This window comes from Acanthopagrus latus, chromosome 10 (genome assembly GCF_904848185.1).
Source record: "Acanthopagrus latus isolate v.2019 chromosome 10, fAcaLat1.1, whole genome shotgun sequence".
Lineage (NCBI taxonomy): Eukaryota > Metazoa > Chordata > Actinopteri > Spariformes > Sparidae > Acanthopagrus > Acanthopagrus latus.
In genome coordinates this window covers 7,221,406-7,234,536 of record NC_051048.1, presented here as the reverse complement: position 1 = coordinate 7,234,536, position 13,131 = coordinate 7,221,406, and the positions used below count along the sequence as shown (strand labels likewise).

Sequence of the window (13,131 nt, the reverse complement as noted above, 5' to 3'; positions counted from 1 at the left end):
ACATGAAAACACACACTCACACACGCATTAGATCACAGCCTTTATGATTCACCTTTTCCTTCAGCACCCGTCGGGGTTAATAAAAACAAACCATGTTTATGGAAAGGACTGAATCAGCCGTATTGATTTGGCGCCATTAACCCGAGCAGAGTTGTTTTGAGGTCTGTTTAAGTGTTCGGTGGATATTACCATGATGGATGCCTTTTCACATGTGTGCTGCTTTTTGTAAATGTCAAATGAATTACTTTTTATTGGATACCCCGCTGCAGCAGCAGCAGCAGCAGCAGCACTTCCCTCCAAACATGAGGCTTCCTGCCATCTAAAAGACTCCATATCATGAATAAAAAACAGCCCAGAAAATGCCACCATCAACGCTGAAGCTCCCAGTTTTTAATGCAACATACAAATTTGCAATGGCATTTGCTGATTAGCTTGCCCCTGAAATTAACTGGTCAATCAAGATGATAAGTGCTTGTGGTGGAAATAGGAAAACCCAGAAACATACAGCTCGGCGCTCCCTCTGTTATTTGATTCTGCTGCTGATGTTTCTAGCTTTGCTCTCACACCTGTCTCTGACTTGCGATCAGTTTCAAAGTGAACGGGCAGCCGATGAAGCTTCTCGAAACATAAATTTAAACTGTTTTCTGTGCCCGTGTTTTTGGGAAGCGCTGGTGGAAAGTCCTTCTCACGGTGGCAGCAGATGATTGAACGAATGGATGAAAAACATCTTGTGCATAAGCAGTGTGGTGGATCGAGCCACACTTCAACAGTCGCTGGAGTCATTTCGTGCTCTTTAATACCCTTCAACACAGTGTCGCTGCCAGCGTGGAAAATAAGACTGTGTACGAACATACTAGAGTGAAAGCAGAAGGAGGTGTTGTGAGTAAAACAGTAGTATCGGAGGAAGTACTTGAGGAGGGAGAGAACAGTGAAGTGGTGGAGTGGATGGTGTAACAGAAGTGCTCACAGTTAAAGTGATATAGACATGTTGAAGTATTACAGAAGAGGAGGACGCAGTAGTTGTTGCTGAACTTCTACAACCAGATTTGAGCTGATTGCAGCTCGCTGTTGGCACATCTGGCTGCGAGCCAGCAACCCCAAAATACAGCCTTTTCTGCTAGATTAGTTAAAGGGGTCTTGTGCAGACCGGTCGGATTGGTATCCTTCGAGAATAATATCTTTCATTTCGGCACCCATGTAAATGGGTTAGAGCAGACATACGGCCTTGCGTGAGAAGTGCAACTCACGCAAGCCTGCAGCGGCGCTTCATCTAGGGATCGCAGATGGACACGCGCGTGGTTCTACGCAAGAGGTGTAGCATAATCATATCAGCGTTTCCCTGCATCACATCATGTGTATCTGTAGAATATGTCAGGGACATGAAGAGAATACACAGATAACACTGTAACACACTTCACAAGCAGGATATGTGTCTCAGGAAAATCTGTGCTCGAGCGTCCTTTCAGCTTGAGAGTTGAGGAAATTCATTGAAATGATGCTCAAATTCTGCTGTGATGACCACGTAGGACACCTTTGGATAAAAGATGAAAGATGATGCACAAATTTGGATGGAACTCTGGCGAACGCTGTGCACAATGTGTTTGTGGGAAACATTTAAACATATGCACAGGGTGCCTTTTTAAGTGGAAGTGCACACTTGGGCCAACGGGTCGTTTCAGATGACGCGTGAAATGCAGATGGAGAGCGGACGTGAGGAGAGTTAGCTGCCGTTGCTACGTATTGTGGTCCAAACTCCAGCAAAGGAGAGAACAAATCAGTAACCTTTACCTCATATAAAGTAAGGAAACAGTTAGCTAGTAGCCACAACGTTACCTTGGATGAAGAGGTCGCTGCGCAAACAAGCATTATTCGACATTGTGACAGTTTCCGATATTGCTTCCTGTGTTCCACCACAGATATCAGTATGTATCATAAATCTCTTCCTGTCCTCCATTTGCACTCTGCACAAAAACAACAGAAATGTAGTTACATTACATGTGCAAACAAACTATTTTCGGTTGAGAATCAGCTCCAGTTTACCACAGGCCAACTTTAGGCCATCCTAAATCAAACCCAGGTACTATTCTGGGTCTCTTCCAGTCTTTCATCAAGGATCCAGCAAACAATCACTTATTAATGAAACTCCAATTGTAAATAACCTGCCGGGAATGACCAAATTAACCGAGACACACGGGCTGCAATGAAGTGACCACAACAGTCGGTGTGGCTTAACCTCCAGAGCCGCCCCTTTATTTATAACAGAACCCAAAAGGCGAGGAAGAGGACGGAACACACCACAGCGGGGAAGCCAGCGGTGGAGCAGTGGGAGTGTCCTACCTGTGTAAAGAGAACATGAACCAAAACCAACACCTCAAATTAAAAAGCATCTCACTGGTAAACATGCCACAAACCACAGCGGAGTGAGTGGACTCCCCGGCACTCCGACCACACCTACGACAGCTAGAAACAGGACAGACGGAATTAAAACATATTCTAATCAGCCCTGAAATAAAATAAAAGCAACAGTTTTGAAATAGACATCAGTCAGAGCTTTTCTTGGGAGCAAACAACGCACTGTTACAACTTCGGCAAAAGACAAACAGGCCTTATAAGCAATGCTAAATTAATACATTACGTAACCCGTACCAAGTGACACAGAATACGCGTCGTGGCAAGCCCTGTTTTCACAAGAGCGTACAGTAAAATGCTTACATGTAAAGCAGTTATACTGTTTACCATGATCACCATCTTAGTTGAGCATATTAGCATTTTAAAGTGCAACCGAGAATGATCAGCATGAGGTTGGTGCTGCACAAATAAAGAAGTTACAATTTTGAGCTGACGGATGTGTCAGATGGTCTGTTGCATAGACTCATCTTGGAAACTGAACAACGCAGGAACGTTTAAAAAGATCCAGCGCAGCAGAGAGGACAAGCTGTCTGTCTAGCTTTGTCTATCGCAGGCTACATTCAACCAACCAATCGCTGGGTGAGAGAAGAGCGAAAACATCTTTTCAAACAGGAAAAACCTTGAATTTCTCTGCTCTTCTTTCAGCAGCATCTACGCCAACCTTTTCAGACGTCGTCATTGTTATTTTCAGATTACCAGCTGGTTCTCTGGCGGTCGTCACATATAAACTGCACCTGTAGCTGCCAGTAGTTCCTCAAAGGACGCCGATTGGCCACAAGTGCCGAGCATGAAGCCTGGTGAGATGGATTCACAGCATCACATGATCTGATTCTGGGGGACTGTGAATGTCTGTTCAAATACCTGTGGAGATAATTCAGTCTGGAGCAAAGTGGTGGATCGCTTGCATGGCTAGTAAAATTACAGTAGAAAATACAAAAAAAAAATTTAAATAAATAATTATGTTTTCTGGTAACATCAAAGCTGCATGTCGATCAAACATCTGACAGCTGCCGGGCTCAAACATCAGTTCATCTCTCTGAGCTCCATCCAGCTGTGGGTTGTACAGAGACGGCAGATTCCACATCCTGCTCCCAAGTTGGACTGACCACTTACACAACACTGTTTCCCTCTAAGGTCTCTCTCTCTCTCACACACACACACACAAACGCACACACAGATGGCTCTTCCTACCTCCTGAGGGTATTTAAGCAGGAGCAGAAGTCTCAGAAGTCGGAGCAGCAGCAGCAGCAGCAGCAGCAGACCGACTCCAGCCGACAGCAGCTTCACTCCAACATCATCTGAGGTGCCACCGCTCTGCATTCAGACTGACACTACAGGTATGACCCAGGTTTACATCTACAAAATATTCCCCAGGAGGTTGGTAACCAAGTTTTGTTTATACCTTCCAGATGTGAAGATGGTGGTGATTTTAATGACACATCTGAAATGAATTTAAGACGTTCTGCAGTTGTTGAGTAATCGTGAGATCATTTAGTTAAACAAACTCTTAATAACTCGGAACAAAGCCTGTTGTACTTGCAACTTTGAGGAGTTTGACTGAATTATTACATTACTGACACTCTTTCTTCTAAATTGTGATTCTTGAGTGAGTAATCTCCACTCATCCTTATAATCGAGGTTATTACCTTCATATCTTACTTATACAGTAGTAAGATTAGTAGTAGTTGTATTAGAAACACAAAAGAAATATCTAACTCCTCTCCTTCCTCTTCAACTGTTCAAGTACATGTTATTTAGAAAATGCATGCAGATCTTTGTCCTCTTAATTGGAGTTGTGTGCTCCACAGGAGTTTTATGGTGAGGCTCAGTTATGTTGTTAAACTTGTGTGGAGTTTTTTTTTCTCCCATGTCAGCATTTGCCAAAGTTGTGTTAAACGTGTGTGTGTGTGTGTGTGTGTGTGTGTGTGTGTGTGTGTGTGTGTGTGTGTGTGTGAGCGTGCACAAAGTGTCGCAGACATGGGAGTGTTTTAGGTCACTGTTATAACGTGGTGTGACCTGTGGAGCAAGTAAATGTATATTCAGTCGTCTGGACAGGAGTACAGTTTGGACTTCTATCCTCAAGTTTACAAATGGAAACACTGTACTCTGTATTGTGCAAGTCCACTATAATTATCTTAGAGCTACTTAACTGCTTGTCTCACTTTAGTTAAATTCTAACCAACTATTACATTAATGTACTGCTTCTATACCATTTTATTTGTTACAATCTCCCAATGATTATTACATGATTCAGTGAAAATGACCCCTGTGTATTACAACACTTGTACCCTTCACCGTTTTTAAACAGAACTGTGGGCAGACCGAATAAATGATCTAAATACTTGTTCCACCACCTTACATATACATTAATGACGACTTCATCCAACATGAATCTCGAAAGTTACTCTGAAATGCACTAATCATTAAACATATGATGTATGATTTATGGGATTTATTATGTGCTGTCATAGAAAATGCAAATGCAAAAAATACTCAATAAAATGTCAAGGTCCTGCTCTCAGACTCCCACTTCGGCCAACGTACAGAAGTAGGGATCAATATGTTTGTTTAGTATAAGAATAAGAGTATGTGTGTTACAGAAAATCTAAATCTAAATATATATATATGACTTTTCTCTACGTTTTTTCTGTGAGACTCACCAAGTTCAGTGAAAATCTCAAAAGTGAGACAAGTAAATGCAGTAGAGTAAAAACTGCAAACTGCAGTTGAAGTATAGAGGAGACTATAATACAAATACTTGCATGAAAAAATATATTTAAAGCAACATTGTGTAGAAATGTGTGTGATTTGCCCCCCAGGTCTTTAACAGTTTGTCAGATGTGATGTCGGAGCTGACTACAAACAAAACTCATCACGTTGAAAACGTATGCAACACTGTGATCCTTCCTCTCAATAAAGTTACACTGTGCAGAAAGTGATGGAGGTGGGCGGGGTGGCTGAGACAGAGACACCATTCACCCTGTTACTAGACACTGTACCATCAAAGAGATCTTGAAGTTGTTTCTTTAAGGCGAAAAAGTTACATAATGTTCCTTTAAGTACACTTGAGGAAACTGGTTATAGTTTCTCAGCTGCAGTCTGTCTGTCTGTGTGTCAGCCTGTCTGCAGTAGTTATGAGCCTGTCTATCAGTGCTGATGGTGGTTACAGTGAAAACAGAGCTCTCACTGTGTTAAACGATGACTCATGCGGCCAAACGTCGTCCCAAACGTACAGACCCTGCCTGGCTACGCGCCCACATTATGCAACAGTGAGCAGCCTTATTCTCGGCCAGGTGTTTGCACCTCAAACCTGAGACTCTGCGCAGCCTGCCAGCATCGTATGTAAACAGCTGTTGTGTGTTTAATGGTCGGATCAGCCTGACCGCACGCTTACGTAATCGTCATGCCGCTAACTTTGCGTCTCCTTCGGGGTCTGGAAGCGGGTTTCAGGTAGACCCCACGTGAACCGAGGGGGTGATGTCATTTTAGTGCTGTTTCATGTTTTGTGGATTTTATGAGTCATTCTGAAAACACTGACGGACTTTGTTTACATCAATTCTATGTGTTCACGCCCAGGGATAAGTTTGAACTTGCTCGTGGTCAGTCGGGCCTTTAATTACTTTGGTTAGCCATGAAGTAGAACTCCCATCAGTTTTCCTCACAGCCGTTCAGTTAAGTTTTTGGTCCATAAAGTGTCAAAGAAATAGTGAAAATGTTCAAGGTGAAGTCTTAAGATTAACTGTTTTGTCCGGTCAACATAATGTACATAATATTGACTTAAGTGCTTTGAGGTTTGGGGCTTGATTGCAATTAGACTCATTCAAAAGAAAGAAAAATAACAATCTGAATAAATAAAGGACTACACAGTGATAGCATTACTGTGCACATAAGCAATTTGTTTTAAGATGAGAAAAGCATGTTTTTAATAAATGATGACAGAGAATATATATTTGAATGTAACTTAAACTAATCAGAAGGAACCCATTGCATTGAAGTTTTATTACCAACTTCCTGAGATGGAAAGGGGCCAATTAAAAGGATCTGATCAGATTTTCAGAGTTAATCATTTGATGTATAAGGAACAAGATGATAGACAATAAAATGTGTCAAAGTCAATGCACTTCAGAATAAATTCATACCAGTGAAATGATGTAACAATAACATTAAAGAAGACCGCAGTAAGACTAACTGTGGTTTCGATGACGACGAGTGACTCAATTACTCACTGCAGTAAATTTGTTCTTTAACAGCCATGATTAATGCTCTGTTTAAATCGTGTTTGTTTCTCTGTGACCACAAAAACACAAAATATTTGTGAAGTGAAAATAAATCACCAAGCCCCAAAAGTGTCTGTCTTTACCAGAAACTTTCAGGGAGAGGAGTGACTGAAAACTTCCCTGCACCCAGCCCACAACCACACGCGGAGACCACTTCCATGTGTGTTTCGTCACTCGCAGGCTATTTTCCCGTGCTTTAAAAATCTTCCCCTTCTTTCATAAAGGGGACAAGGACACACACTCTGCCTCTCACACACAGAACACACACACACACACACACACTCAAGCATGCGTCCAGTTTTTCCACAGATGTAAAGCAGATGGGTTTGAGAAGAGCTCGCCCGGCATGATGGGAATTCAGCTCTAGATACTGCATGCATGACGAACTTTAATGAGCATATTTTCTCAAATCTGAAGTCATTAAGTCATTTCAGATTTCTTCAGTCTAATGAGGGAATAATGTGTTTTGTTTTCCCTCCACTCTCCTCCTCCAGTCCTGCGACAGAACATCCACCCTGAACTATCACCACCATGTCTGATCAAAGCACCACCCCGACTCCCTCTCCTGCCCCCCCTGTTCCCTCCGGACCCCCTCCGAAGGTGACGAACCGCGGCCGCACCGCAGTTCCCATCGCAAGCGCCAACGCTGACACCACGGAGGTACCTGAGTTTGAGCCCTTTGGTGCACCGGGGCCCAGAGGATTCCCACCTCTGACTGGTGAGAGATCACACTGTATAAACATTATAAAGAAATGTGATGGAGTCAGAAAATCTCTTATGCGTTTCTGTTTTCAACTTTATTCAACGTGATATTTGTAGTTTGTATTTTTAGACCACGTCAGAACTTCTAACCATGAGTTTCTCTGACTTAAGTCCAGTTGCAAACCATTCACAAACACGGTGGGTGGTGCCTGCTCAGGCCTGTCAGAGCTGACCAATCAGAGCTGTATATTCTGTATATTCTCCTCTGCTCCTGTATTGGACACATTTGACACAAGGAAAGAAATAACTTCATGTATAACAAATTTACAAGAAGGACCCAATAGTTAAGAATTTGCAATAGATAGCATTACACAAAGTTTATAAAGTTTCTCCTAACTCAGCATCTTGCAAAATTCTGGATGTAGAACATCTAAACCTAAATCTACTCCGTTTATGCTCCTATTTATACCAAGTCAGATGTAAAATTAGTTTCTCATGATGGCAGAATTGAAGCGCAGGAGACAGATCTCAGAGTGCGTCTTTGTTAAAAAAAGATAAAGTCTCATTCCCGACAGTGACACAGTTTCCAGTTAGGTTCTTGCACATGACTGACACATGAATGACGTCCAGACAGGATAAATTCTGCTGACTTCCTGCAGTTTGTCGCCACACTCCCCCCCTGTAATGTTGTCAAAGAGCTGCGCAGTGGAAGATATCAATATCTGACAGGAATTTCAATGACGCAGTGACTGGAATTTGGAGTGTGGGGAAACGGCCAAAAATAAGTGGTTGTAGGGAGATTTACTGCACATTCAAATAACTTAGGTTTTTGATTTGTTTTTTTAGTAGGCAGCCCGTCTATAAAAATCCCATAGATATCCATCCACATGTTTTTGAATGAATCCTGCTGTATTTCTGTCCCCTCAGAGTATCTTGACATCTTGGCCGTGGACATGATGCGGAGCCCGGATGAGATCAACAAGACTCAACACCACACCAAGTTTTACAACTCTGACTCTCTCATCGTCCGTCGAGGACAAGAGTTCCAGGTCAAGATCACCTTCAACCGTCCCTACAAACCTGCGAGTGACAAGTTTGCTGTGGAGTTTGTCATCGGTGAGCCTAAACGGTCTTAAAAAGTGATATTTGCCACCTTGCAGTTGTCTTAAATTCACTCGATTCTGGATCAAGTGGTCAGTCAAATTCACACCTTTGTCTAGTGATCATCTTCTTCATGTATGGAAGCTAGTTGATGCCAAGATTGGATAAAAAATATAATTATGTCTTAAATGAATGTAGCTTGTTGTTGAAAATTGGCTTCCAGGAGGTAATATTTAGAAACACAATCTCCAAAGTTTTAAACTGCAGGTTCACGTAGCATGGGATGTTTTACATTTAGCACACTTACCTATGTATGGCACCATGGGCTAATGACAATCTGCCAATGTTCCCTGTTCACCCAGGCGCCAGTCCTCAGTACAGCAAAGGCACCTATATTCCCGTCTTCCCCACCCAGGAGCGTCAGAGCTCCTGGGCAGGCCGCATCACAAACAACACCGAGAATACCGTCACCATGGGCATCACTCCTACACCAGACTGCATTGTGGGGAAGTACCACATGTACGTCGCTGTGGTGACTCCCTTTGGCATCCGTAGGACCAGAAAGGACGACAGCCGAAACCTCTACATCCTCTTCAACCCCTGGGCATCAGGTCGGTTTAGGCTCCTTGATAAGAAACAGCTTCTTTGAAAAATGTCATCGCACTTTCATCTGCATGAACTCCACATGTCTTGCTGTCGTTCCTCAGCTGATGCCGTCTTTCTGGATGATGAGACTGAGAGGCAGGAGTGCGTGATGAATGAGATGGGGATCATCTACCACGGTGCATATGACGACATCGCTGAAAGAGACTGGAACTACGGACAGGTAGTAGAGTGACCGACCGTAGACTTCAAGACTGAGTTTCAAAGATTTCTTTTTTTTTTACTTGAGTTTTTCCCTGCCTAGTTTAACTATGGAGTCCTGGACGCCTGTCTGTATATCATGGACAAGGCTGCCATGCCCATCACTAACAGAGGAGACCCCATCAAGGTGACCAGAAAGGCCTCTGCTATGGTGAGAGAGTATTTATGGTTGTTTTTTTCCATGAGGCATCCACATGATGATAACAGCTACAGCACATTTCAAAAACTGAAACATAGTGGTTGATGAGTGAACCCAAGGTGCACCTCACTTCTTCATGGGAATGCCTGTCAAAGATCTGCTTTTTGTCGCACTCAGCTGAACTCCCGCGATGATGAAGGCGTGCTGGTGGGGAACTGGACCGGCGACTACACATACGGGGTGGCACCAACTTCCTGGACTGGTAGCACTGAAATCCTGCTCAGCTACGCCACCAGCAAGATGCCTGTCTGCTACGCTCAGTGCTGGGTCTACGCCGCCGTGTTCAACACCTGTGAGATCTTGATCGAATACCAGTTACACTTACGAAAAACCCTTCCAAATATGTCATAATGCCCAATTTCCTTTCATTCCTTTGCTCAGAGAGGTATGAATGGAAGTATAGAGGCACCTTTTCTTGTTTCTAATCTCTTATCATGGCTGATTCTCCAATACTTTGTCTCTGTTGAGTTGAGTGTCTTCTATTTGAGTCTGTTCACTCATGATTTCTGCCATTGCTCGTCCATCTAGTCCTGCGTTGTCTGGGCATCCCATCGCGAGTTGTCACCAACTACTACTCTGCTCATGACAATGATGGAAACCTGAAAACGGACATCATCCTGCATGACAACGGCAGGATCGACCGCAGTCGCACCAAAGATTCTGTCTGGTAACACATTTTCAGACCAAAAAACATCACATTTGCTGGACATGTTAAGTAACCTTTTTGATTTAACTGACCCCATTGTTGTTATTTTTACATAGAGCCAGTAATCCAGTAATCTTAGTTAAGCTATGAGGTTCAGATCCACTATAGGCTGCAGCAGTTAGTCGATACTAAGGTTACCACTGTGGAGGAGAGACAATTTAAAGGCCTTGATTAGCCACACATAAGTTTAATTAAGCACAAACAGGACTTTTCTTAGACTCATTTCTCTAATGATATATAAGATAATGTCTGTCATTGCCAGGAACTATCACTGCTGGAATGAGTGCTACATGTCCAGACCAGACCTCCCAGCTGGCTTTGGAGGCTGGCAAGTTGTGGATGCAACACCGCAGGAGACCAGCGATGGTAAATAATAGTGTGATGAAACAAATGTAGATTTCTTAAAGACATGTCAAGCCTGCGTTATATTTAAAAAATGCAATGCAGTTAATGGACCTCTGTTTCGTGTTTTGCGTTTGGATAAATATATAAATACACTGGACTGACATTTATCTCCATACTTCCTCTCTTTATCTATCAAGGCATGTACAGATGTGGTCCTGCGTCAGTCCAGGCCATCAAACATGGACAGATGTGCTACCCATTTGATGCCGCCTTTGTGTTTGCTGAGGTGAGTCTTTAAGAGCCATTTCAGTGTTTCTCCTACAGGACAATCTAGTACTCACGCAGTATTTCATTTTCTCTGTTCAGGCTCCTATCCAAAGATGATCTTAGGTTATTTCCTCACTGGTGTTTCTGGATGATCTCTGTCTTTCTCTCCACAGGTCAACAGCGATGTGGTGTTTTACTCCCGCAGTAAGGAAGGTACCATGGAGCCGGTCAAGGTGAACCAGACTCACATAGGCCGCATGGTTTTGACCAAAGCTCCAGGAGACGTGACTCGCAGAGACATCACTGATCAGTACAAGTTTCCTGAAGGTTAGTGAATGCATCCAACGCAAATCATAGTGTTTGAGAATTGGGCAGAACTATTTTCTCTGCTGCAGCCTCAGTTTATCCATTGTTGCTTGACATTCTCCAACTGTATTTTTATTTTTATTTTTGTTGGTTCAACAGTGTTAAAACACTTTGGCAGGGACACATTGTAAGGCTTCATTTTTACTGTGATGGATTATCTCGTACAAGCAGTCCATAAAACAGTGCTAAGCACATTTGTTTTTCATACTCTGCAACAATGCCAGGCTCAGAGTTAATTTGGCATGACGATGGCTGAGTTTGGCCCAGCTGGCTGCATTCTGGCACCAGTGGAACAGCCATGTGCTCCGATGTGTCTGCCAGATTTGGCAAGGTTTTAGGGGTGGGGACTTGGGTCCTTTTGGTTTGTAAATCACATCCAGTTGGCATCGTTTTGGCTTGGTTTGGGTCAAAGTTGGCACATGGAAAAAGACCAGGGTACTCGGGCCAATTGCGGGGCTTTGATTACCGCAAACTTGGCATGCAGACAGATTATGGGCCTCATTTCAGAAAAATCCTTCCCTCTGATTACAGAAGGAATTTATAAACTCATGGCTGTGGCCTGTCTTACCTCAGAGCCCTTTTCTTATCTTATCCTATCTGATCTTAATCGGCACTCACCCTGTCATACTTGTATCTGTGTTTAGAACATACACAAGACTGCCCGTCTCCATGGCAATAGCTATCTCACTTAGCTTATCAGTGGCTAGCTAGCTTGCTATAATGGGCAAGTAAAGACGAGCATTAAATTTAAGCTCAATTAGCTAAACACAAAACACTAAAACAGTTCATATCAATCATCCAATCCAGGCAGCAAGGAGGAGCGGACCGTTCTGGAAAAAGCAGAAGAGTTCGGCTGTCAACGTGAGAAGTCCAGCCCTCCTGATGCTGACGTGGACTTGGTCCTGCCCACCCTGGAGGTCACCGTGGGCAACGACTTCGAGCTGAGCCTGGAGTTCATAAACCGCAGCGATCAGCGCCGCATCGTGGACATCTACGTCAGCGGGAGCGTGGTGTATTACACCGGAGTCACCAGCACCGAGTTCCTGTTTCAGGATCCCACAGTGACAATCGGCCCAAACAAAAGTGAGGAAGATGTTTTTCCGTCGACCATGTTAATTCAACAACCAACAACGTTCAAACTTTTACTTTTCTAAAATGTGCTTTGAATCATGAAAAAAGAAAGAGGATTAAAAAAAAAAAAGGCCAAGTCAGAGAGAGCAGTGTTGTACCTTTGTGTTCTCCAGGTGTGAAGGAGGTGGTGCTGGTCGAGTCAAAGAACTACATGAAGCATCTAGTGGAACAGGCCAACCTCAATTTTATTGCCACTGGGAAGGTCAAGGAGACCGGCCAGATCGTCACCGCCATGAAAGTCATCACCCTGCACAATCCCAAACTCTCCGTCGAGGTCTGACATCATGCTTGCTTTTATTCTATCTCACACAGTGAATATAAAATGTGTTGATAACAGCTTTTTGCTACAAAAGATGCAAGATGTATTTCCGCTCCAAATATTTTTTCGGCAATGTTATTACAAGTCTTTTAATTTGATTATCACAATCATTGTTTAGTTAATGAAAAGAGCCTTTATTTAGTGGATTTGTCTTTTTCTTTTTAACGGTGTGTGTCTTTTGTGTACGTCAGCTGTCCGGCGGGGCCAGAGTGAGTGAAGAGATGATTGCAACTGTCGAATTTACAAACCCTTTCACTTTCGGCCTGGAGGGCGTCCACGTTCGCATGGAAGGGCCCGGACTCATGATGCCCAAGACTAAATATTACAGGTGAGCAGATGAAATAGGCGTGTGCGGGTCTCATCTTCATCTTTGACTCATGTAATATGTGTTTATAAAAATCGACTCAATCAACTGTTTCTTTTACTATCTTTGAAATGACACCAA

The 13,131-nt window shown here is 43.2% G+C and overlaps 1 protein-coding gene and 1 non-coding gene across 3 annotated transcripts in view; both read left to right on the top strand.

Annotated features, from left to right (window-relative positions):
• Positions 1-13,131, top strand: part of f13a1b (coagulation factor XIII, A1 polypeptide b) — a 55,749-nt gene that overhangs the window by 40,879 nt on the left and 1,739 nt on the right. Inside the window, exons 3-16 of one of the 2 annotated variants that reach the window (XM_037112391.1) lie at positions 3,587-3,746; positions 7,181-7,404; positions 8,316-8,504; positions 8,852-9,100; positions 9,197-9,315; positions 9,397-9,504; positions 9,670-9,844; positions 10,081-10,219; positions 10,521-10,624; positions 10,801-10,889; positions 11,044-11,197; positions 12,044-12,319; positions 12,481-12,641; positions 12,878-13,014. In XM_037112391.1, the coding sequence (XP_036968286.1) occupies positions 7,218-7,404; positions 8,316-8,504; positions 8,852-9,100; positions 9,197-9,315; positions 9,397-9,504; positions 9,670-9,844; positions 10,081-10,219; positions 10,521-10,624; positions 10,801-10,889; positions 11,044-11,197; positions 12,044-12,319; positions 12,481-12,641; positions 12,878-13,014 (2,087 nt within the window). In that variant the 5' untranslated portion in view covers positions 3,587-3,746; positions 7,181-7,217. The remainder of the gene's footprint in view (positions 1-3,586; positions 3,747-7,180; positions 7,405-8,315; positions 8,505-8,851; positions 9,101-9,196; positions 9,316-9,396; positions 9,505-9,669; positions 9,845-10,080; positions 10,220-10,520; positions 10,625-10,800; positions 10,890-11,043; positions 11,198-12,043; positions 12,320-12,480; positions 12,642-12,877; positions 13,015-13,131) is intronic. The other variant, XM_037112393.1, reaches the window with a different exon arrangement.
• On the top strand, positions 1,507-1,561 carry LOC119027915. The gene has a single exon (XR_005077527.1). It is a non-coding gene; the product is annotated as a small nucleolar RNA SNORD58 (small nucleolar RNA).